At 40.1% G+C, this 15,077-nt stretch overlaps 1 protein-coding gene across 1 annotated transcript in view; it reads left to right on the top strand.

Annotated features, from left to right (window-relative positions):
• DNAH9 (dynein axonemal heavy chain 9) overlaps positions 1–15,077 on the top strand; it is a 577,218-nt gene that overhangs the window by 150,528 nt on the left and 411,613 nt on the right. The window contains exons 18-19 of the mRNA XM_056117744.1: positions 8,747–8,969; positions 9,615–9,781. Coding sequence (XP_055973719.1) covers positions 8,747–8,969; positions 9,615–9,781 — 390 coding nt within the window. The remainder of the gene's footprint in view (positions 1–8,746; positions 8,970–9,614; positions 9,782–15,077) is intronic.

Consider the following 15,077-nt stretch of genomic DNA (forward strand, 5'->3'; position numbering starts at 1 on the left):
GGTCCTGTTGCTGCCTATTACCAGTTCCACCACGTAGAACCCTGACTATGTTTAAACTTGCTTCTCTGAAGCCGTGCCTGAAAGCTCAACTTTGGCAAAAGAAAAGCATGTCATTCTTCTGACCAATCTCATATTCGATCTATCACCATAAAAATTTAATTTTAATTTAAGTCACCACAGATTTTCTAGATACTTTTCAACTCTCCCAAATTTCATTTTCATTTTCCCCAGACGCTCAGGTGTCTTGTTTATACTTGTAACTTTTCTTCTAATATCACAAAACACTTAAAACCAACCAGAAATAACTATTTACAATTTTACCAACAAGTCTATGAAACGACTTGCATTTGATTCCCTGTCAGCTACATGTCATGACTTTTCCCTCCCTCCCTCTCTCCCTCTCTCTCTCCCTTCCTTCCCTCCTTCCTTCCCTCCTTCCTTCCTTCCCTCCTTCCTTCCTTCCCTCCCTCCTTCCTTCCTTCCTTCCTTCCTTCCTTCCTTCCTTCCTCCCTCCCTCCCTTCCTCTCTCCCTTCCTCTTTCCCTTCCTCCCTCCCTCCCTCCCTCCCTTCCTCCCTCCCTCCTTCCCTCTCTCCCTCCCTCACTCCCTTCCTTCCTCGCTCTCTTCTTCCTTCCTTCCTTCCTTCTTTCCTTCTTTCCTCCCTCCCTCCCTCCCTCCCTTTCCTCCTTCCTCCCCTCCTTCCTCCCTTTCTTCTTCCTTCCTTTTCTCCTTCCTCCTTTCCTTCCTCCCTCTCTTCTTCCTTATTCCTTCCCTCTCTCCTTCCTTCCTCCCTCCCTCCCTTCCTTCCTTCCTTCCTTCCTTCCTTCCTTCTTCCTTCCTTCCTTCCTTCCTCCTTACCTCCCTCTTTCCTTCCTTCCTTCCTTCCTTCCTTCCTTCCTTCCTCCCTTCCTCCCTTCCTCCCTTCCGCTCTCCCTCCCTCTCTCCCTTCCTCTCTCACTTCCTCTCTCACTTCCTCTCTCCCTTCCTCCCTCCCTCCCTCCCTCCCTCCCTCCCTCTCTCCTTCCCTCCCTCCCTTCCTTCCTTTCCTCCTTCCTCCCTTCCTTCCTCCCTCTCTTCTTCCTTTCTTTCCTCCTTCCTCCCTTCCTCCCTCTCTTCTTCCTTCCTTCCTTTTTTCCTTCCTTCCTTTTTTCCTTCCTTCCTTCCTTCCTTCCCTCCTTCCTTCCTTCCTTCCTTCCTTCCTTCCTTCCTCCCTCCCTCCCTTCCTTCCTCCTTCCCTCCCTTCTTCCTTCCCTCTCTCCTTCCTTAATTCTTTCCTTCCTTCCTCCCTCACTCCTTCCCTCCCTCTCTCCTTCCTTTCTTCCTTCCTCCCTCACTCCTTCCCTTCCTCTCTCCTTTCCTTCCTTCCTTCCTTCTTACCTCCCTCTTTCCTTCCCTCTCTCCTTCCTACCTTCTTTCCTTCCTTCCTCCCTTCCTTCCTCCTTACCTCCCTCTTTCCTTCCTTCTCTCATTCTTTCCTTCCTTCCTTCCTTCTTTCCTTCCTTCCTTCCTTCCTTCCTTCCTTCCTTTCTTCCTCCCTCACTTCTTCCCTCCCTCTATCCTTCCTTCCTTCCTCCCTCCCTCCCTTCCTTCCTTCCTTCCTTCCTTCCTCCCTTCCTCCCTCCCTTCCTCTCTCCCTTCCTCCCTCCCTCCCTCCCTCCTTCCCTCTCTCCCTCCCTCACTCCCTTCCTTCCTCCCTCCCTTCCTTCCTTCCTTCATTCCTTCCTTCCTTCCTTCTTTCCTCCCTCCCTCTCTCCCTCCCTCCCTCCCTCCCTCCCTTCCTCCTTCCTCCCTTTCTCCCTTTCTTCTTCCTTCCTTTTCTCCTTCCTCCCTTCCTTCCTCCCTCTCTTCTTCCTTCTTTCTTCCCTCTCTCCTTCCTTCGTTCCTTCCTTCCTTCCTCCCTCACTCCTTCCCTTCCTCTCTCCTTCCTTCCTTCCTTCCTTCCTTCCTTCCTTCCTTCTTTCCTTCCTTCATTCCTCCCTTCCTTCCTCCTTACCTCCCTCCTTCCTTCCTTCCTTCCTTCCTCCCTTCCTCCCTTCCGCTCTCCCTCCCTCTCTCCCTTCCTCTCTCCATTCCTCTCTCCCTCACTCCCTCCCTCCCTCCCTCCCTCCCTCCCTTCCTTTCCTCCTTCCTCCCTTTCTCCTCCCTCTCTTCTTCCTTCCTTTCCTCCTTACTCCCTTCCTCCCTCTCTTCCTTCCTTTCCTCCTTCCTCCCTTCCTTCCTCCCTCTCTTCTTCCTTCCTTCCTTCCTTCCTCCCTCCCTCCCCCCTTCCTTCCTCCTTCCCTCCCTTCTTCCTTCCCTCTCTTCTTCCTTACTTCTTTCCTTCCTTCCTCCCTCACTCCTTCCCTCCCTCTCTCCTTCCTTTCTTCCTTCCTCCCTCACTCCTTCCTTCCTTCTTTCCTTCCTTCCTCCCTCACTCCTTCCCTTCCTCTCTCCTTCCTTCCTTCCTTCCTTCCTTCCTTCCTTCCTTCCTTCCTTCTTTCCTCCCTCTTTCCTTCCCTCTCTCCTTCCTTCCTTCTTTCCTTCCTTCCTCCCTTCCTTCCTCCTTACCTCCCTCTTTCCTTCCTTCTCTCCTTCCTTCCTTCCTTCCTTCCTTCCTCCCTCACTCCTTCCCTCCCTCTCTCCTTCCTTCCTTCCTTCCTTCCTTCCTTCCTTCCTTCCTTCCTCCCTCCCTCCCTCCATATCTCCCTCCCTCCCTCCCTCCCTCCCTCCCTCTCTCTTCTTTCTTTCTTTCTTTCTTTCTTTCTTTCTTTCTTCCCTTCTTTCTTTTTCCTTCTTTCTTTCCTTCTCCCTTCCTTCCTATCTTCCCTCCCTCCTGCCCTCCTGCCCTCCCTCTCTTTTTCCCTTCCTTCCTTCCTTCCTTCCTTCCTTCCTTCCTTTCTTTCTTTCTTTCTTTCTTTCTTACTTTCTCTTTCTTTTCCTTCCTTCCTTCCTTCCTTCCTTCCTTCCTTCCTTCTTTCCTTCCTTCCTTCCTTCCTTCCTTCCTTCCTTCCTTTCTTTCTTTCTTTCCTTCCTATCTTTCTTTCTTTCCCTTTCTCTTCCTTCCTTCCTTCTTCCTTCCTTCCTTCCTTCCTTCCTTCCTTCCTTCCTTCCTTCCTTCCCTCTTTCTTCTTTCTTTCTTTCTTTCTTTCTTTCTTTCTTTCTTTCTTTCTTTTCTTCCTCCCTTCCTTCCTATCTTCCCTCCCTCCTGCCATCCTTCCCTCCTCTTTCTTTCTTTCTTTCTTTCTTTCTTTCTTTCTTTCTTTCTTTCTTTCTTTCTTTCTTCTTTCCTTCTTTATTTCCTTCCTTCCTCTCTCTTTTCTTTTTTTATTTTGTTTGTGTCCCACACTTGCCATGTTCAATATCATATTTGTTAGCATAAATCAACTCATAGTCTGCTACATGGAAGACAACTGTACTCTGTCCAGTCCTACATTGTTAGTTTTCCTTCATAAACCTTAAATGGCACAAAAGTGTGTGATATCTGCTGTCTTCTTTTTTTTAAGTCCCACAAGTCTTTCCAACTAGATTACCACTTCTGTGTGTCCTTTATAAAAAAAATCTTTAAAACTTGTCTATACCTGTTATTTTTATTACTTCAACCCCCTTTCTCTAGAAAAAAATTATGATAGAACCTAAATAAAATTTAAAATTATTAAAATAATATATTCCTCTTATCATATAGCTAAAGTTATATTTATGGCTATGTTTAATTTGCTTTATTTGTAATTAATTTTTTAATTGAATCATCATGAAATAGTTTCAAAGTTGTTGATGATTGGGTTTCCGTCATACAATGTTCCAACACCCCTCCCTTCACCAGTGTATATTACACACCACCCTCATGCCATCCCCCCACCTCCCCACCTTTGCACCTTTGTCTTGATATCTGGCACTTTTCTCTCTCTCTCTCTCTCTCTCTCTCTCTCTCTCTCTCTCTCTCTCTCTTTTCAGCGTTATGTTTTGTAATACAGCTACTGAAAGGTGATTGCATATAGCTCTTTATCTCCTTTCAGCGTTCACTTCACTTCTTGTATAGACTGATCATTTCCAGCAACTATTGTCATAGTAGTCCGTTCTCTCTCTATTCTAACTTCCTTCTACACCTCCCCATACACACACACACACACACACACACACACACACACACCAAGCTTCTAACCATGGACCAATCCTTCTGGCCCTTGTTTCCTCCTTGGATATTAGGCTCATAGTATGTTTTTTAACATCCTACAAATGAGTCAGAAGGAGAGAGACAAACATAGATTCTCTCCTGACTCATTTAATTTAGCACAATACTTTCCCTGTCTATCCTTTTATAAGTAAGTTTCATGGGTTAATTTTTATTGTGGCTGCATAGTATTCCATTGTATAGATGCACCATAATTTCTTTATCCATATATCTGTTCTAGGGCACTCAGATTCTTTCCAGATTCTGGCTGTTGTGAATACTGCTGCAATGAACATAGAAGTGCAGATGTCATTTCTTCTGTGCATTTTTGGGTCCCCAGAGTATATTCCCAGAAGTGGTATTGTTGGGTCAAATGGGAACAGCTCAATTTCTAGTTTTTTTTGAAAATTGTTTTCCAAAAACACTGGATCAGGCAGCATTCTCGCTAAGAATGAATGAGAGTTCCCTTCTTTCTGCATCCAGGCCAGCACTGGTTGCTCTGTTCTTTTTGATGTATGCCAGTCTCTGTGATGTGAGATGATATCTCATTGTTTTAATTTGCATAACTCTCATGATGAGTGATGTAGAGCATTTTAAATGTAATTTTTGGTCATTTGAATTTCTTCTTTGAGGAAGTTTCTGTAAATTTTTTCTTCCCATTTTCAGATGGGGTTGGAATTTTTTCTTGTAAAGTTTAATCTGTGCTTTATGTATCTTTTTGTTTGCTTGTTTGTTTTTTGTTTTTTGCTTTTTGGGTCACACCCAGTGATGCACAGGGGTTACTCCTGGCTCATGCACTCAGGAATTACTACTGGCGGTGCTCAGGGGACCATATTGGATGCTGGGAATCAAACCCAGGTTGGCCGCATGCAAGGCAAACGCCTTCCCCACTGTGCTACGCTCCAGCCCCTCCTTATACATCTTTGATGTTAACCCCTTATCAGGTGGATATAGGGTTAAATATTTTTCCATTCTGTGGGCTTTCTTTGTATCTTAGTTTATCATTTCTTAGAGGTGCAAAAGCTTCTTAGTTTAATTTAGTCTCATTTGTTTGTCTTTGCTTCCACTTGTTTGATCAGTGATAGTGGTATTTTATCTTTTAAGATGCCTTTGGCTTCAATGTTATGGAGGATTCTACCTGCTACATTTTTCTCCATGCTCCTTATGAATTCAGGCCTGATCTTTATTCTATTTGGATCTGACTTTTGTGCATGATGTTACATAGAGGTCTGAATTTATGTTTTTTTTTTTCATGTAGCGCCCAGTTTTCTCAGCACCACTTACTGGAGAGCCTTTCCTTGCTCAACTTCATGTTTATTGCTCCTTTGGATTATCTATTTAAGGGAAGATGTAAGAATATTCAAGTTACATCGAAAATGTCAACCTGAAGAAAAGTCTTACCTCCAAGTTACATCTTTCACTCCTAGCCCACACTCCTTGATGCTCAGATAACCACACTTGCTGCTCTCTGACCAGGCATGAGAGCTGTTCAGCATCCACTCCAGAGTCTGGTTGAAGATGGCCCCAGCCTGCTGGCCCCCAAGAAAAATCTTCCTGCCTAGTCATAGTCTTTTGCTCCTAGCAGGCGCTGCTTTGCTGTTCCTACTGGCTATGTTTCAAAACTGTTATGCACCTGAACAAATTCTTCTCCATTCTTACATTATTTTACTCCCATCTAAAACATTTCATAACCCTTATTATTCTTCTTTTCATAACTTAGGCTATGTATGTTTTGAAGCTGTGTGATGATGAAAGTTACATAACATTTTTCTATCTCTTGTTTCTTTCATTCTCCTCAAAAATTAGGAAGTGAGCTCTCATATTACTCAGGAGTTCCTCCTGAGACTATAACCCAAGGGACCTTAAGTACAAATCAGAAAAGACATCTGAGCTCTTATATTTATTACAGAACTGAATACAATGATCTATATATGGACACAAACAAAATATCCATGATTAGATGACTGGATAAGGAAACTTTGGTGCATAAATACAATAGAATACTATGCATCCTTAAAAAAAGATAAAAGTCATGTGATTTTCTGAAAGCTGGATGGGTCTGGAAAGTATAATGTTGAGTCAAATCAGCTGTAAGGAAAGGAAAAGACTCAGAATGATCTCTCATATGTGTGATATAAAGAAACCTTATAAGGGAATACCCAGTGCCCAGTGGCAACAGAAATGAAGAGGAGGAGAACTGATCTTCTTCAGTAGGAAGCTTGTCACTGTGGCAGGACAGAAGGTGATAAGTTAGGAAAGGGAACTCTAAAACAATGGGAGAGGGGAAATGTTCCTGCCACAGAGGCAGGCTGAGAGGTGGGAGGAAAATGAGGACATTGGTGAAGAGATGTGGGCACCAGTGAAGGAACAGGTGTTGAAACAATGTAAATAATAAATATCTTTGTAACTTTGTAATTAATTCAATGACTCAATAGGAAAAAAAATCCCAAGGAAGTAAAATTCATCCAATTTCTAGGGATGGTACTTTAGTTAGCATCCTTTAGGCAAAGAAAGAAAAAGAGAAATAAAGAAATCTAATGGCTTTCTGTTATTGATTTTTAACAGAAAAAATTACTGTCACTTTATTGTAATAGGTTTATTATTTCTCAAAGTTTATTGATGAAATCTTCAGGGGGTTCTATATGTATCATGTCATCTGTGAATAGCAATCATTTGACTTATTTTTTCTCTAATTTGAATCCTTTTACTATCTCTTTCTTACTTAATTGCTGTGGCAAAGAGCTCCAATACTATAGTGAATAATGATGAGACTGTACATCTTTTTATTGTAACTAATCCTAGAGTAAAGTTTTCAATTTTTGGCCATTGAGAGTTGTGGGTTTGTGATACATTATATTTAGTATATAAAACACTTTCTATATTCAAGGTTTTTTTTAGTTTTTTATCTGGATATTGGATATTATCAAATGCTCTCTCTGAACTATGGATATGTTAATATAATTTAATATTTATTTGTATAAATCTTGTGTAACACAATAACTTGCATATGTTGAACCATTATTGCATCTTTGGCATAAATCCAACTTGATCATGGTATGAAACCCTTATAATGTGCTGTTTTATTCAGTTCAAAAAATTTTGCTGAGGATCATTACATCTATAGAGGTATTTGTCTATAAATTTAAAAATGGTATCTCTGGTACTGGAACAATAGTGGCACTTGCCTTGCATGAGGCTGGCTTAGGTTTAATCCCTGGCATCTCAAATGGTTTCCCAGAACCACCAGGAGAGATTCCTGGTTGCAGAGACAAGAACAAACCCTCAGCACTGCCAAGTACAACCCAGAAGCAAACAAACAAAAAAAAGTTATCTCTATCTGCTTTTGGTATCAAGGTAATACTGAGCTTACAGAAACTGTTCAGAAGAATTTCTGTTTCTTTGACTTTCTGGAAAAGACTGAAAATAGAAAGTAGATATTCTTAGAAGGTTTGGAAGAATTCACGAGTAAATCTATCAGTGCCTGGGATTTTGTTTTCATGACAAATTTTGACTAGAATTTAAAAATTCATAAATTAATAATCATTCAAGTCTATCAATTATAAGCAACAGAAGGTTGGGTCCAGTTTTCCATTCCATCTCAGCATTCTGCTTTTTTATTGATAAATTCAGACTATTGACATTGATTGAGATTATTGTAATGAAGAGTATTATTGCCATTTTCATAAACTTTGAGTGCTTGTGAAGTTTATCTTTGATTCTGCGACCATTTTAAGTTTTATTCTCTTATATATCTGCCCTTTTTGTGGTGTTCAGGTTCTTCTTAACTGCCTCTTATTTGTTTTTATCTGCTTTTGGGGTCACAGCTAGCGATGCTCAGGGGTTACTCCTGGCTCTGCACTCAGGAATTACTCCTGGCGGTGCTCAGGAGACCATATGGGATGATGGGATTCGAACCCAGGTTGGCAAATGCCCTCCCCGCTGTGCTATTGCTTCAGTCCTTTAACTGCCTCTTTTTAATGTGTCCTTTAAGTATGATTTGCTTGGGTACTAGCACAAGTATTCCTCAGAAGTTCTGAATCTGTATCTGCTCATAAATTCAAAGCAAGAGAGCCTTGTGTGCATTGTATAAGGTTCATGTTATTCCCTTCATTCCCCCGTTTTATGTTTTTAGTATCTACCACTTCCAAGTAGGGTTTCTTAGTATTTAATTTATCTATCTATCTATCTATCTATCTATTTATTTGGGGCCCACAACTGGTGATGCTAAGGACTTATTCCTGGCTCTGCACTCAGTACCTACTCACTGTATTATCTCTCTGTTGTCTCAACATTTTAAAGAAGAGTCTTTAGTGCTTCTTGCAAAGATGGGTTAATATCCCTGTTGCATTTTACTTATTAGTAAGTAATATGGGTGGTTTCTATGAACCCTATACAAATTTTCAATATAAATAAATGGCAGTTGTTTCTTTGTTTTATGTGTTCTCTGTTTTCCAATGTTCTCATAGGAACACTATATTTTTGGATTATGGTAGAATCCCATGATATTAAGTTGAGGAAATAAATATGACTTATGAGAAGCAGAAGAAAAATGGATCATCACAATCTATTTTTTTGGGGTTTTTTCCTTTGTTTTGCCTAGCTTGGCTGACCTTGAAGTTTGTATAAGAAATAGTGAGAGTGGCTTGCTCAAGAAAGTTGAAAAAGGAGATTTCAAAGGATTGGTTGAGATTATGGGACACCTTATGTCTTTGAAAGAACGGCAGACCAGCACTGATGAGATGTTTGACCCATTAAAGCAAACTATTGAATTGCTGAAGACATATGAGCAAGAGTTACCAGAAACAGTGTTTAGGCAGCTGGAGGTCAGTGATGTTCGTGTTTTGTTTATAAAAGATATAAACCAAATGTTTCAGGTTTTCAAAATGAAATATATACCCCAATAGAGTTTCATTAAAATTAAAAACACAAAACCAAGCTCAACTACAAAAATATGTAAAGTGAATTGAAGTAATTGAAAAACAATTTTGTGACAATCTAAATCCTTGTTTTGTAATTATATATGTAGCATACACAATATCTAGCTCATTCTTGAAACTCAAGAAATACAAGGCAATTTAATAATGTTTGAGATAAGTGGGAAAATGAAGTGAGGTTTTGGAGTATTTTGCTTTCAGAATTTTGCACAAACCAATTTAAGCAGGACCAAAAATGTTAAAATGGTCTATGTGGATCATAAAAGCAATAAGCAAGTACTTTTGGAAAATAGAAAAAAAGTACAAAGTTATTGGGTTAAATATTGTGGGTAAGAAGAGTAGCATTGAGTCAGAGTTGCCAGTCATTAACAGAGCAACAGCAAGTCAACAGATATTGCAGAGTATGTGGAAAGAATGCTACTCAAATTATGGTATTGATAAGAGATTTAAAAAACTATTCTGGGTATGTATATTTGACTTTTTTGTATGGAATGAGCACAATGTGATCTGACCACATTGTGGTCTCATTTATAGGAACTGCCTGAGAAATGGAACAACATAAAAAAGATGGCTGTCACGGTGAGGCAACAGGTGGCACCACTGCAAGCAAACGAAGTGACCCTCCTCCGGCAAAAGTGCATAGCCTTTGATGTTGAACAGCAGCAGTTCTTGGAGAAATTCCATGAAGAGGCTCCCTTCAGGTATGAACCGAAGTTGCCATCAATACCTCCTTTTTACCTTGAATATGCAGTGTTTTATTTTCTTATGATTTAATAATTTTTTAAATTTTCTTTCAGCATCATTCACGGCAAATTTATTCAGAGTAGAGTTTCAGACATACAACAGCCCAATACCATTTCGACCACTAGTGTCAACAACCCTGTTCCACGGTTCCCCCCAATCCCCAAACTGCCTTCTGAACAGGAGTATTTTTTTTAAGTTTATTTTTTTATTTTATTTATTTATTTTTAAACTTTTATTAGTGAGACACCATGAGGTACAGTTGTTAGACTTACAAATTTTTGTGCTTGAGTTTCAATTATACAATGATCAAATGCCCATCCCTCCACCAGTGCCCATTTCCCACCACCACGGATCCAAGTATCCCCCTCCCCATTCCCTCCCCCCCCCCCCCCCCCCCGCCCATCTCACCCTGCCTCTGTGGCAGGGCATTCCCTTTTGTTCTCTCTCTCCTTTTGGGTGTTGTGGATTGCAAAAGAGGCATTGAGTGGCAATCATGTTTGGTCTATAGTCTACTTTCAGCATGCTTTTCCCATCCTAGGAGGATCCTCCCAACACCCTTTATTTGGTGCTCCCTTCTCTATCTGAGCTCCCTTTTCCCCTAGCATGTATAACTGGCCTCCAAGCCATGGAGCAAAATTCTGAACAGGAGCATTTTTAAGATTAATTATTGTAGTTTGTATAACATGCTTACAGTATTGATGGCTTTGGTTTAGATATCTATATATACCACACTGGAGTGCCTGTGTTAAATCTATCTGTTACCCTTGTCCAACTATCCTTAACTTGCCCTTCATTGCTTCTTCCCTACTCATCTTTTCCCTTCTATAGTCTAGGATCAATAGCTTTCCCACCCACCATTGGTACCTTGCATTCCCTTGTAATGTTATTCTGTATACCACAGAAAAGAAAGAGATCGAAACGACCTTCTTCTGACTTACTTCACTTTCCATCGCATTGGATGTTTTTTTTCTTCCCCCAAAAGCTGAATACATATTCTTCACCAGTGCATGTGGGACATTCTCCAAGATTCACCATATTCTGGGCCACAAAATATACCTATAAAATTAAAAAAATTGATAACTATAATTTCAGACCTTGATAAACTGAAAATAAAAAAGAACCACATGCAGAAACAGAGAATCAAATAAACACCTAAAAATTAACAGCTGCTAATGAACAACCAGTGACTTAGAGAGAAAAATTAAAGGAGAAATCAAAAGATTCCTGGAAACAAATGAAAATGAGAACAGATCTACCAGAAGTTGTGGGTGAAACACGGCAAAAGCAATGTTAAGAAGAAAATGTATAGATCTGTGAGCATAGATCAGGAAGGGACAAAGCACCCACAAAAAAACTTAACTTCACAGTTAAAATCTTGGAAAATTACCAACAAAGGTAACACAAACCAGAGTGAAGGAAGGAAACAATAGAACTCAGAGCAGAGATAAACAAGCTGGAATCTCAAAAACTAGCCAAAAGATCAACAAAACTATAGCTGAATGTTTAAGAAAATACATAAAATTGATAAACTACTAGCAAAACTCACAAAGAAACAGAGAGAGAGTGAACCCTAATAAACCTAATCAGAAATGCGAAGAGGGGCATCACAACTGAAACTATAGAAAGCCATAGGATCATCAGAGATAAATTTGAGACTTTTATTTTAATTTTTTAATGAATCACTGTGAGATGGAGTTACAAAGCTTACATGTTTGATTTCAGTCATACAATGATTAAACACCCATCCCTCAATCAGTGTACATTCTCAACCACCAATGTCCCCAGCATATCCCCCTTTCCAGTACTCCCTCTGCCTCTATGGCAGACAATTTCCCACCCACCATTAGAACATGCAATACAGACACTGAGAGGTTATCATGTTTGGTCCTTTATCTACTTTCAGCACTCATCTCCCATCTGGAACGATCCCTCCAACCATCAAAGACTTAGTGATCCCTTCTCTATTCCAGCTGCCTTCTTCCCCAGATCATGAGGCAGGCTTCAAACCATGCAGCAATATTTCTGACCCTTGTCTCTATTGTCCTTGGGTGTTAGTCTCCCATTCTGTTATTTGATATTCCACAAATGAGTGCAGTCATTTTATGGCTGTCCCTCTCTTTCTGACTCACTTCACTTAGCATGATATTCTCCATGACCATCCACTTAATAAGCAAATTTCATTACTTCATCTTTCCTAACAGCTGCAGAGTTTTCCATTGTGTAGATGCACCAAAATTTCTTCAACCAGTCGTCTGTTCTTGGGCACTTGGGTTGTTTCCAGATTCTGGCTATTGTGAACAGTGCTGCAATGAACATACAGGTGCAGATGTCATTTCTATTGTGTGTTTTTTTGTAACTCCTGGATATATTACTAGAAGTGGTATTACAAAGTCATATGGAAGCTCAATTTCTAGTTTATGAAGGACTGCTCAGATTGCTTTCCAAAAAGCCTGGACCGGTTGGCTTTCCCACCAACAATGAAAAAAATTGTACTTTTCTCCCCATATTCGTGTCCAAACTGCTGGTTCTTTCTTTTTTTTAATGTGTGCCAGTTTCTGTGGTGTGAGTTGATATCTCACTGTTGTTATGATTTGCATCTTCCTGATGATTAGTGATCTAGAGCATTTTATCATATGCCTTTTGGACATTTGTCTTTTTTTTCTAAGGTATCTTCTGTTCATTTCTTCTCCCTATGTTTTGATGGGTTTGGAGGTTTTTTCCTTGTACAGTTCTATTAGTGTCTTGTATATCCTGGTTACCCTTATCAGATGGGTGGTGGGTAAATATTCTTTCCCATTCCATAGGTTCTCTCTGTATTTTGTTCACTGTTTCTTTTTCTTTTTTTCTTAAATTTTATTGAATCACCATGAGATAGTTACAAGCTTTCATGTTTGGGTTATGGTCACACAAAGATCAAACACCCATCTCTCCACCAGTGCACATTCCTCACCACCAATCTCCCCAGTATACCCCCTCTTCCCCACCCTCCCCCTGCCTCCATGGCAGACAATATTTCCCATACTCTCTCTCTACTTTGGGGCATTATGGTTTGCAATACAGACACTGAGCTGGAAGCCTGCCTCATGAGCTGGAGGAGAAGGCAGATGGAACAGGGAAGGGATCACTAAGAAAATGATGGCTGGAGGAATCAGTTGGGATGGGAGATGGGTCACTGTTTCTTTTTAGTGGTGAAGAAGCTTCTTAGTTTGATGTAGTCCCATTTGTTTGTATTTGTTTCACTTGTTTGACCAGTGGTTTCATCCTTAAAGGTGCTTTTTAGCTCCAATGTCATGGAGAGTTCTGCCTACATTTTCCTCTATGTTCCTTATGTATTCAGGTATGATATTGAGTTCTTTAATCCACTTTGGTCTGAATTTTGTGCATGGGGTTAGACAGAGTTCAGAGTTCATTATTTTTGCAGGTAGCTGTCCAGTTTTCCCAGCACCACTTGTTGAAGAGGCTTTCCTTGTTCCATTTCACATTTCTTGCTCCTTTGTCAAATATTTAAATGATTATATATTTGAGAGTCTGTGACAGAATATTCAACTCTGTTCTACTGATTTGCATGTCTGTTTCTATATCAATGCCATTCTGTTTTAATTACTACTGCTTCGTAGTATAGTTTGAATTTGGGAAAGATGATGTGATTACCGTTTCAATTTCCTCAATGGTGATAGGTCTGTTCAGGTACTCCAAGTCTTCTTGGTTCAGACTCGGAGGCTATCGGAATCCAGGAATTTATCCATTTTTTCAAGGATTTCTTGTTTATGGCATAAGGAAGAATCCTTATGATTCTTATACTTTCTTATACTTTCTTATTCTTATACTTCTTCCAAAGTAATCTCTGATGATCCTTTGAATTTCTGTAGGTTCTGTTGTGATGTCCCCATTTTTTTTATAATCACACATGCTGTGTTTTATTTAAATTAGTCATCTATAAAATGGAGATATTTGGTGTCAGGAAGCATACAGCAACTAGGATGAACACTCAGTATGAATAATCCAGGTTCTATTTCCAATGCTACATAGTTCCCCAAACATCACTGAGGCAGTCCCGGAGGCACCAGCACTACCAGGGTGGCCTGGGTATCCCCAGCACAGCAGGGTACAAGCAACATCAGTGATGTCCCCATTTTCATTTCTGATTTGGCTTATCAGGGCTTTCTCTTCCCTTTATTTATGAGTCTTGCTAGATGTTTATCGATCCTGTTTATTTTCTCAAAGAACAAGCTCTTGGTTGCATTGGTCTTTTGGATTGCTTTTTTGGAAAACCATCTCATTAATTTCTACTCTAACTTTTATTATTTTCTTTCTCACGCCAGGGTTGGGCTCCTTCTTTTGGTCATTCTCCAAGATCTTAAGCTGTGAGGTTAGGTTCTTTATGTGGGCTCACCCTTTCTTCCTGAGGAATGCTTGTTGAGCTATAAATTTCCCCCTTAACACAGCTTTTGCCACGACCCACAAGTTCTGGTAACTCGTGTCTTCATTCTCATTTGTTTCCAGAAATCTTTTGATTTCCTCTCCAAACCATTCATTGTTCAGTAGTGAACTGTTTAATTTATAGGTGTTTAATTTGATTTTCTGTTTTTGTTTGTGATTCACTTCTATTTTCAGCACATAATAGTTTGAAAAGATCGTTGATACAATCTCTATCTTCTGAATTTTATGGAGGCATGTTTTATGGCTCAGCATGTGGTCTATCTTGGAGAATGTCCCATGCACACTTGAGATTAGTGTGTATTCAACTTTTTGCGGATAATGTATCCTGTATAAATCTACTAAGCCCCTTTTTTCCAATTCTTCTCTCAGATAAAATATGTCCTTGGTAAGCTTGAGTCTAGTTGATCTATTAAGAGGTGTTAAAGCAGTGTTGAAATCTCCCACTAGTATTGTGCTGCTATTGATGTCTTTCTTCAAGTGTATGAGCAGGTTTTTTTTAAGTATTTTGCTGATCCCTCAGGTGCATACACATTTAGGAGTGTATGTTCATCCTTGTTCAATAAAGAAATGACCTTCATTGTCTCTTGTAACCTTCTTCTGTCTGAAATCAGTGTGGTCTGACACCAGAATGGTCACCTCAGCTTTTCTAAGGGAGTTGTTTGCTGTAGAATTGTTTTCCAGTCTTTGACTTTGAGTATGTTTGCTGACTGTTCAGACTCAAGAAACAAGCAAAAGACTTAGTGAATGAAGAAGTTTTTCTTGCAAGCAAGCAGAATGTTGGGTTCAATTTCTGATCCATCCTACCACTCTGTG

Source organism: Sorex fumeus, unplaced genomic scaffold (genome assembly GCF_029834395.1).
Source record: "Sorex fumeus unplaced genomic scaffold, SorFum_2.1 ptg000036l, whole genome shotgun sequence".
Classification (NCBI taxonomy): domain Eukaryota; kingdom Metazoa; phylum Chordata; class Mammalia; order Eulipotyphla; family Soricidae; genus Sorex; species Sorex fumeus.